The 9888-nt window shown below is 43.3% G+C and overlaps 1 protein-coding gene across 2 annotated transcripts; it reads left to right on the top strand.

Moving 5' to 3' along the window:
• Positions 1–18: 18 nt before the first annotated feature.
• Positions 19–9570, top strand: LOC110979007 (adaptin ear-binding coat-associated protein 1-like). Of its 2 annotated transcripts, XM_087146995.1 has the most exons (9): positions 19–236; positions 1277–1374; positions 2708–2809; positions 3417–3498; positions 3699–3813; positions 4075–4306; positions 5261–5408; positions 6099–6170; positions 7564–9570. In XM_087146995.1, exons 1-8 carry the CDS (start codon positions 142–144, stop codon positions 6133–6135), a joined length of 909 nt encoding a protein of 302 aa, XP_087003121.1. In that variant the 5' UTR covers positions 19–141; the 3' UTR covers positions 6136–6170; positions 7564–9570. The 2 variants fall into 2 exon arrangements, with proteins under 2 accessions (XP_087003121.1, XP_087003120.1); XM_087146994.1 differs by having other exon boundaries at positions 6099–9570.
• Positions 9571–9888: the final 318 nt, after the last annotated feature.

Here is a 9888-nt window from a genome sequence, read left to right as displayed (position 1 = left end):
TCAGTTATTTTATTGGCCGGTCGTACATGGCACCAGTCATCTAGTATGATACCCTCCGCATCCTGCGGCCAATGTGTCTGCTGCTCGGCAGAATATTTTTCATTAATTTCCACTTACATTAGCCGTTTATAGCAAAGGAAAATGTCTACAGACGTTTATGAGCGTGTTTTGTGTGTTAAGCCTGAGGTTCAAGTTTTCACTCGAATTCCGCCAAGAACAAGTAACAGAGGTTACCGGTAAGTCCGGAACTGGCCTTGGTCATAATTATGGTTGTCCTGTTCTTCATGGAGCCTAGGGGTAGGCCCACTTCCATCATGTCCATGCCCTATTCAATCACATTAGCACCCTATTTCTAGTATAATAAGGAAACAAAACCTACTTTTTAAAAAAGGTATATGACATTGTGACCTTGACCATCTATTCTTTAATCGTTACAGCTCTAGTTGAGCTAAATTTGACAACATTTTAATTTAAGTTAAACATCCACAATTTTCTTACCGGTGTTTTGGTGAACATGGCGAATGACCACCGCTGAGTTGGGCCATGCCATTAATTAAGCCTTATATTTCTAATACCGCATGACTGATCTAGCACAAGACTTCAAGGCACTGCCTTTCTACCATTGTGCAAAATCACCCATGCAGTACCTCTACCCTAGCTACAGTATAAGGCTTATTTTGTTTCAAATCAGCTGACAATTCACTGCTTGTCTGGTTACCAGACCCGGCCATTGTAAATATACTGAGATGCATCCAGATCCATCAAAATCTTCGTCCAGGTCAAGGAGCCAGATTCCATTCGCTAATTAATTCGTCTATGTTCACACCTCTTCGTCAAGTTCGTCGCGGATGTACGCTGCTGTTTTACCCAATGCCGAGGATATTTCAGCCCTCAGAAAGCGCAAGAAGAACGAAAATTAAGGCAGATTGTGAAGAGTTTTTTGGACTATTTTTTTACATATTCACCCACCATCCAGAATGTATTCAGTAACGCTCAGAGAGGAGAACAGTAAACAAAGTGATAAATAGGCCATTCTGATTTAAGATTCTGTAGAAATGACACTTTCTGCAGATGCACATCCGTATCATGAACATCGCCCCCTATAGAGTGCCATATGGTGTTGGACCTCCCCTTTCCCACTTTTCACTTATCCAAGTCGGGGCAAGTCATCCCCCACAGTTCCAACCCCCCCCCCACCATTTCTGGCACAAAGTTACAGCCCTGGCCCGCCAACACAATGGAAAGGTGGCTGAGAGGATTTTGTCTGTTCTTATAGAGCGTCAGAATGGAAGCTGGATGCTCCAGACTGGACTGGGAGGCTCCGAATTGTTGCCCGGGGAAAAGATTGTGTCATCAGACTGGAAGACAAAGGAGGTAAATGTGCCCATATCGAGCAAAATGAGTTTCATGTTGACCTAAATATTCGGTAGTTTCAATGCCCATAATTCACTCAGGCCTGAAATTCGTACCTCCCCATAATTCACTCAGGCCTGAAATACGTACCTCCCCATAATTCACTCAGGCCTGAAATACGTACCTCCCACTGACAAAGAAGAGACGAGCTGGCAGAAAGTCTTCAACTAGGCTCACACACTCCCCCCGCCCGCTTGTCAAAACTTGGTGCATGTACATGTACATAAAGGTATTCAAACAGGTATTGGCTGCATGTGTTCAGCATGGCCCTCGTCAAGCGCACACATGTATGGATCTGAACGGGCACTCTGTGAGTTCCCACTAAGGGGGCTTTGCTGTTATGCCAAAATATGCCGTCTCTTGTTCTTTTTGTTCCAGCCACTACAGTGGTCAGAAAATACTCTCCCTGTGCAGCCCACATGCACGTGTAGGTTTGGGATGGGAGTCTTCCCCTTATCACCCCAGTGATGTGTTTAACTGCACAATTGCTCCTGACCCCAGGTCTAATAACCAGCAGCATCTGTATCACGGACTTATATAAAAAAAACCTGGACTTACAACGCCTTTGTATGAAAAAGAAGCCAACCAGCGGCCATTTTACCGAGCCGAATACAAAGGCGTGGGTTGGCTCCCTACTATTGACGTCAGGAAGAACAAAGGCGGCCATTACCAGGAAAGCTTTGTATTCGGCTCGGTAAAATGGCTGCGAGTGGATTCAATGACTCTATAAGCTGATTAAGGGCATTGCGAGTCCAGATTTTATTATACACGTCCGTGATCTGTATAGGTCAAGGTGTCAAAAATCCATCCTGTTACAGCCAGCTCCTCAACCCAAAGCCGAGGAAATATTTCTGCCAGTTAGATTTGAATAAAATCTGGCACAATGAGCTCTTTAAATTCACATGAATGGAACAATTTGAATTCTCCAGACTGAAGACACTGTTGCTACACGTATACCTCATGATTCAGGGCCAGCGTTTGCTTAGTTACTAAGAGACGCCTTGCACCAATACACTGTTTTCCAATGGATGAGAAGGGTACAAAGGAAGCAGGCCATTCCAGAGATGGTGGTCGCTATGCAAAAGTTTGCCCTGAATCACCAGGTATACATGTAGCAACAGTGAATTCAAATTATTGTTTCCACCTACAATCAAATAACTCAGTGTACCAGATTTTATTCAAAGTTAACTCGCAAAAGGCTTAATCGTGTTGAAATAAATATCCATAACCGTGAAGGAAAGCAGTCGTTTGGGTAAACTTAGGGCTATGCCTGGATTTGCCGTCCACCTTACAGGTGAACTGTTTGCCGAGGCTCCCGTTGAAGCATACCCCAGCATAGCAGTGGAGGCAGTGCTAGATTCTAGTCGCTACTTTGTCATCAGGATATCGGATGGAGGTTTGTTCACTCTGAGGGGGGCTTGTACTCAGTGCAGGTGCAGGATTAAAATCCGAGTCAAAACGTTTTCAGTGTTTGTAGATTTGTGGCAATAGGAACCGACATGCTTGTTTTTTCTCTTCGTTGTACTTGCTCCAATTATGTAACGGCTTTAATGTTCCATTTTGGGACCTGCCCGTCCACTCTCGCACAGAACTCCTTACTTTGCAAAATATCACACAAATGTGGGCAGTTCATAATACAGCGCGCCACCAAGAGTTTGCGACAGACAGGCCACTTTTCAAGTTTACTGTCGACAAGCCGTCGCAATTAAGCGCAATTCGTACGTTACATAATTGGGGATATTTGATTGAGGCGTTCCCTGCACTGCACAAAACAATCATTTTGAATACTTAAAACCCATTCATAATAAGCAATTTCAAATTTCCAACCAAGACAAACAAATACTCGGAAAAAATTCAAGTTTTCCGCACACAGCGCAATTGAGTGAGACTGCGTTGACTATTTATCCCATAATGCACCGCAAGAAGGGCTCTCCACAACAACTTCTTGGTGGCGCACTGCATTGTGAATGGCCTGCATTGTCATTTTTTCTCAATCTTTGCAGGTCGGAAGGCATTTATAGGCATTGGTTTTACAGACAGAGGTGACTCCTTTGATTTCAACGTGGCACTGCAAGACCATTTCAAGTGAGATTCTTTCATGTTCTTCATGTTTGAGGCTTCCATGTCAAATCTAAAAGAATGGTCCCAGAGTCAGTGGATTGATTTGTAGATTTTTAACGTGGATGTAAATTGAGTTCACTCTATTACACGTAGTTTTAATTTCATTGCAGATTTTTTTTCTGTGTTTAACTTGAAAGTCACTTTTTACGTATTTCTTCCTTGAGGTGGCTCAAGCAATCTAAGGAGATAGAAGAACAAGAAAAGACGGCTGCACAGAACCCGGGTCCAAAACTAGATCTTGGCTTCAAAGAAGGCCAGACTATCAAGATCAGCATTGGGGTAAGACATTTGTTTGATTCAGGGTACTTGTGCTGTGATAGTGTACCAGAGAGAATTGTTACTGCAAAGGCACACATCACTGAAAATTAGCAATCCCTCTTTGTCTTAATTTGCTGTTTCTTCTGTATGAGCTTTAGCCAAATCTCTCTTTGACAGACCTTGCATTATTTTGGACTTAAATAGATTATCTGAACAGTTTGATTTGTCCATTGGTGTCAAGAAATTCTCTTCCGTGATACGACTGTCTTGACTTTACCACAGAACAAGAAAGCTGGGACAACTTCATCCTCAAGGCCCAGGAGTACAGGAGGGGGGACAGCCACCCCCGGTCTGCTGCCCCCACCCCCGGGCGGTAAAGTCCCTACGCTACCCCCACCAGGGCAAGGTGCAATGATGCCCCAGTCAGGGGGGCAGAATCTACTAGGGGGTTACGCTCCCCCATCCACACAGCAGCAGCAACAGCTGACCCCCAACAATAATTTTGGCTTTTCAGGTGAGAAATTTGAAGGGTGAGAAATTGACTGACGCCACCCCCCCACCCCCCGTACTTTATCCAACAAGGTGCACTATTTGGCCCTCTGGGACAAGAATCATTGTGTGGTACAAAGGAGCATATTTAGCCTTTTTCCACTGGTGCATGAGGAAGAACAAAACCGTGAACAAACTGTGACAAGTCTGTTCAAGGGCTTGTGACATTTGTCTTTGCCAGTGGTTAGCTTGAAATTGACCTTTGCACCCAAGTGACCTTTGCCTTTCATGCATGCATGACCTTTCTAATGGTTACCCAGTGCGATGTGTACTAACTTGAACCGAGATATTCTTGAGAAAAAGGAGTGATGTCATATGAGGCAGATGGTTCGTTGTTAAAACTTGGAGAGAAAATAATGTGAACAGAGTTTTTGCTTTGTGCTGGTTGTTGTTATTGTTGCTTTGTTTTAATGGCGCTTTCAGCAACTCGGGCTATTTGCGCCAATAACTGTATGTTTATTCATACACTTTATTAATTAGCATCACATTACAGAGTTAGGAAGAAGGTCCAGTTTTAGAGGCAGGAGGAAACCGGAGTACCCGGAGAAAACCTGCGAGAGCGAGTATGGACTGGAAACCAAATGCACTTAAAGCCTGGGCCAAGCCGGGATTCGAACCCGGGCCTCATTGGTGCAAAGCGAGGAAAGAACCGCTACGCTTACCCGCTCCCCCACCTTGGTGCTGGTGTCTGCTCTACTCAATTTATACAATTATTTGCTGCGCTTGCTTTTTTTCAGTTTTATCTTCCGTCTCCAAAGCTATGTTTAGCATCACCGTGGCCAATATGAGAAATAGAAACATTGGCCTGATTGGCTTGTGGTTTGGTACCAGCCTGTGGTTATTTTGTTAGGCTGCACATGGTTATCTATTGACACAAACCTGTTGTAAAGTTTATTCCTCGCATGTCCATGTCGCGCAGGTGGCAATAATCAACCACAGAGCAATTTTGACCTACTAGGAGGGTTTGGAGGGCCACCCATGACACAACCCACCACACAACCCATGACACAACCACAGACACAACAGCCCTCGGGGTCAACAGACTGGGGAGATTTTACAAGTGCACAGTATGTACCTTTCAATTATCTTACACCGTTTCCTTTACCTGCTGTAAGTCTTTGACCGTGTGAGCAGAAACCATGCTCCTCTGGGCAATAAAGCAATGCTGCCCTGCACTTTAACAATACCGACTGCCAGTCTCTTATTTTGAACCATGTACTTTACGTTGATCTCTGATCTCTTCATTTTCAGCTGGGGATTGTCCAGCTGTTAAATATGAGGCAAAAGTGTGATGCCTTTCCAATTGGCTTTTAGCAGTATTAAGTTAAAAACTGATTGTGGAACTTAAGAAAAACTGAACTCTAAAAAGTGTGGAGTCAAATCTGACAGTGGTGCACCTGGGAGAGGGGGGCTCTTGGGGGCATGAGCCCCTCCCCAGGTCTTTTATTTTCTGAAAAGCTACACTGTAAGATCCAAATGACACCCACTTCCCTAGTGGCGCAACCGGGGGGGGGGGGAACCTTGGAGCATTTGGGGGTAAATTCTGTACCCATGATTTTGCACTACAACCATGATAACTAGGCATCATAGGACAACAGCAAATCCTGGGAGCACCATGGGACATTAAGTTAGTCATGTCAGATAGGCCCCTTCCAACAACGAATCCAGTGTGCACCACAGAAATCCGACATGCTCAATCATAGATAAAAGTTATGCTATTGTAACAACTTCCATCTTCTGCGATTTCTCTTGTTCAGAACTGGGAGCAGCAATCCTGGCTGGGTGACATTTTGAGTTCGCACTGATGGCCAATCAGAAGCCAAATAACAGTAGGTTGAAGCAGCTCATCCAATTATCTTTGTGCTTTCACACCCAAGTAGATGTCACAGCTGCACAATTGGCTGAAAGGATCTGTGTGGGCGGAGCCAAAGCTCTTGCAACTTGCATTAAACAATCCGTCGTCCAATCTCTGCTTTTGTCACAATTTAGGCATTGTAGCTCCAGTAAAGCGATATTCTATTGGGTGAAGCAGATTTAAGCAAGGAATTGTCCAAATCGGTGTTGATATTTATAAGGAAAAAATTGGTTTAAAAGTCTAACCATCAATTTTGGAAAATCGCACGTGAGGAATTGCTTTTTCTAAATAGCATATTGTACAAATGTAACATAGTTGGAGGGGAAGCGAGTACATTTATGCCATAGTTCCCACAGATGCTAGGAGATTGCAAAATAATTTGATATATGTGCAGTTCACAAAGGAACTGATGATGGTCAATCTACTTGAAATAAGCCATGTGATGTTTATCATGTAGCATACGAATTGAGCAAGTTATTTGTGCAAAAAATAAGTAAATTTGAATATGAAATACATTCCAACCCATTGCAAATCATAATTGAGGTACATTATGCAGCAAGACATGGAAACGTTTTACTCACTGACATAATATGAACATGTCACGCAGAAAGAGAACACAACCAGTTTCTGCCCCACTTAAGCATTCAGCCAATGAAGATGCTTAGCTAGATCATAACTATGCATCAAGTGCATGCATAGCATGAATATTCAACAGCATCTAATCTCGCTACCTTCATGCAGTAGCCGTAGGGATTGTAAATTTGGGACAAAAGGTTGGCGGGCAAGTTACCTCAAAGTCTCGTGTCTTGTATTGTACAAAGGGGGATCAGGAATCCTTGTATGCAGATGCAGATGTACAAAAGAATTTGATTTTGAGTGTCGGGTACCGTAGGCATATGGTTCTATGCCTTCATGCACTTCAATACAAAGTACTGTACATTTTTATTTTCACTGCACCAACCAATCTATGAGGCACATGGAAACTTGTAACTCTTCAGCTTGTGTTATTAAACTTACTGTTTTAACGAACTGTTCACTGCCTCTGTTGAGAGAGACCTCTCTGGTTCATACCGTGTTGTTTGCAGTTCGCAGCAACACGGGGCAGGCGTTCGGTGATTGATGGGACAGTTTTGACTGCTTCAAGCTTATGTTGCAGTCAAGTCTGTCTCTGGTCATAGCAAGCCGTCACTAGTCAGCTCTAGATGGTCCAATCACAAGCTATCGTAATGAACAGGGACAATCTATCATAGTTAGTCCCTCTAGTCCTTGCCATCTGACTTGTGACAGGACTTGTGATGGGTTGGACTTAATTGCACCCTGCCATCGTTAGTGGGCCCGTATGCAGTACATTTTGCCTTGTCTTTCAGCTCATGATCCAGGGTGCAAAACAAGCCTTTGACTCAACTGTACGGCCGTGTCCGAAACGGGCTTCCAGAGCTACGGCTAGGTCTATTGTCTGTGCGTCTCCGTGCATTTCCAATGGAACGAAGACCTAGACCTAGCTCTAGACAACAGAGTCTGATGCAGCCTAAACGAAGCCATCAAGAAACTCAAAAGGTTTTTCACACAGCTCCCACAGCACAGAAACTTGCATAGCACAGAATGACGTATGCTAATAGATAGAACAGGTTACCAGCTGAAGTACCATACGCAACATATACCCTACCATACGTTACTGCTTCCCTGCTCATTTATGCTTGGAACACGAACTTGCAAAGCGTTGCTTTCTCCATGGGACCTCCCTGACGTTGGGCGCTCATCTAAAACGATTTCGCCAGGACTTTCTGCAGAACTATGAGACTTGACACACCTTCAGGAAACATGTTGGTTTGGTTACAGATAAATATTATACATGTGCTTCGAAAATCGGTACAGTTATTTCAGAATGTCAACCATATGTTCAGTTCTTTTGCTTGGGGGGATTAATGTATTGTTGTATATCCAATAATTATGTGACGATAAATGACATCGATTATTCAAATCATGTACATGTATTGAAATTACGTGTCATTCAGTATGACCGTCTTTGTTGTGCGTTTTGGAAATAGTCTCTCCTCGCCTGTTTGGTTTTTGGTTTGTTCAAGACATCACATAAGAGATGTGTACAGAAATAGCAATCAAACCTCATAGGTTCTGTTGACTTTAATGGTATCTAGAAAGGGTTTAGGTGTACAATCGAACCTCGTTAATTCGTGTACATGTAACAGGTCCATTGGACTTAACAGCTTACTTTGTTATACCAGAAACCTTGTACTATATTATCAAGAATGAAAATAATGAAGAACAAACGACTGGAAGTTAAAAATGTCCTTTATGTGCTCTTATTAGCAAGGTTCGACTGTATAATCGTATCTATATGGCCCTGGGGCTGGTTATTTCTCTTTTTTTTCCCCTTAACGTTTCTTAAGTTGGTTAATTAAGTTAATTTTGTAGTTAGTAAAATGGTTACTCAGAAGCGGTGAATGCCTTGCCCTCGCCATTGTTGATCAATGTACATTACTCAAATCAGGTGTTGTGTTATAAATTTACCGGTGGTACTTGCGAGCTGGGAATGTACAGTAGGTTTGAGGATGGCCCATCCAGCCGTGTAGCCGAAAGTACATGCAATGTCTGAGTCTGAAAATGATACATGCAGTCTGGGAAGCCACTGGCGAGGAGTCTAGTTGCAGCCGCTTCCCTTATACTTGTGTGTTAGTTATTTTCATCCACAGTCGCAACGTTCGGACACGGCTTTATTCATGCTCGCCAGGAGGGTTTAGGCATCTCTTGGTGGCAGCAGACTCAACTGGTAGTCTGCAGCTTGTCCCCCCCCCTTCCCTGTTGTGCAAACGAACAGCGTGATGTAAAGCTGAACTCTAATTACAGTGGTTCTTTATTTCTTAAATATTATCGTTCTGGTCATGTTTTAGCCGAAAGTGTAAAGCAGATTTGGTCGTTGTACCACCGTTATCAACCACCACTGAAGGAAATATGCACCAAGAGGCCGTTCTCGCTTCGCTACGTCTCTCGCAAGACACGAATGGTTGTATATTAATGTATCGTTTCAGTTCGGTATTCATCTAGCAAGCAGAAGCTTACAAGTGACACCATTGTTCCATTTAGCTTGTTTCCATGATGTACATTTATGTGAAATAGATATTGTAACAGTACTCGTATATGAATTATCACAAAGTGTATATTTTTCAAATATTTCCCGAAGTATGTCGTCAGTTCGGGCGTCAGAAACAGTTCGTTGCATGTTCACCATTCTACCCCACAATACAGGAAAGGGGGAAATCGTAATTGTACATGTAGGCTAGTGCGGTATATTAGGCTATGGCTGGATAGTTGTCGGGAAAATAAAAAAAGAGAATTGATTAACCACAGTGAAATAAGCTGTTGGATGTATTTGAACTTCAATCAGTAAATACGCAGGTGTGTTTGAGTCGTCTTGGCCTTCACAGTTTAGGGGGAGGGGGGCACATTTGTTGTGTGCAAAACTGGAGACCGTAAATTGGAAGTGCGCCCTCAATACTGTTGCTGCCTTGTTAAACTTGATTCAGATGAGAATGATGCGTATCTAGAGTTACTTTATGCCAGGCGTAAAACACAGAGAACTCTAAATGAAAAACAGTTGCTAAAAAAATTGACGTGTCGAAGGAAGAGAAAAGAATTAGGTCGAGGTCGCACGTCTCACTTTCAGGCGCCATGAT

This window comes from Acanthaster planci, linkage group LG16, assembly GCF_054643075.1.
Source record: "Acanthaster planci isolate LZ-2023a linkage group LG16, COTS_SCS, whole genome shotgun sequence".
NCBI classification, from domain to species: Eukaryota; Metazoa; Echinodermata; class Asteroidea; order Valvatida; family Acanthasteridae; genus Acanthaster; species Acanthaster planci.
Note: the sequence above shows the minus strand (reverse complement) of the source record. Positions and strands in the feature narration are given on the sequence as shown.

What these genes read in the sequence shown, in the direction of transcription:
- LOC110979007 (XM_087146995.1), top strand. Translation starts at nt 142, where the DNA reads ATGTCTACAGACGTTTATGAGCGTGTTTTGTGTGTTAAGCCTGAGGTT. An exon ending in GCACTGCAAGACCATTTCAA is followed by an intron (nt 3,499 to 3,698) that starts GTGAGATTCTTT and finishes TTCTTCCTTGAG; the next exon opens with GTGGCTCAAGCAATCTAAGG. An exon ending in CTATCAAGATCAGCATTGGG is followed by an intron (nt 3,814 to 4,074) that starts GTAAGACATTTG and finishes ACTTTACCACAG; the next exon opens with AACAAGAAAGCTGGGACAAC.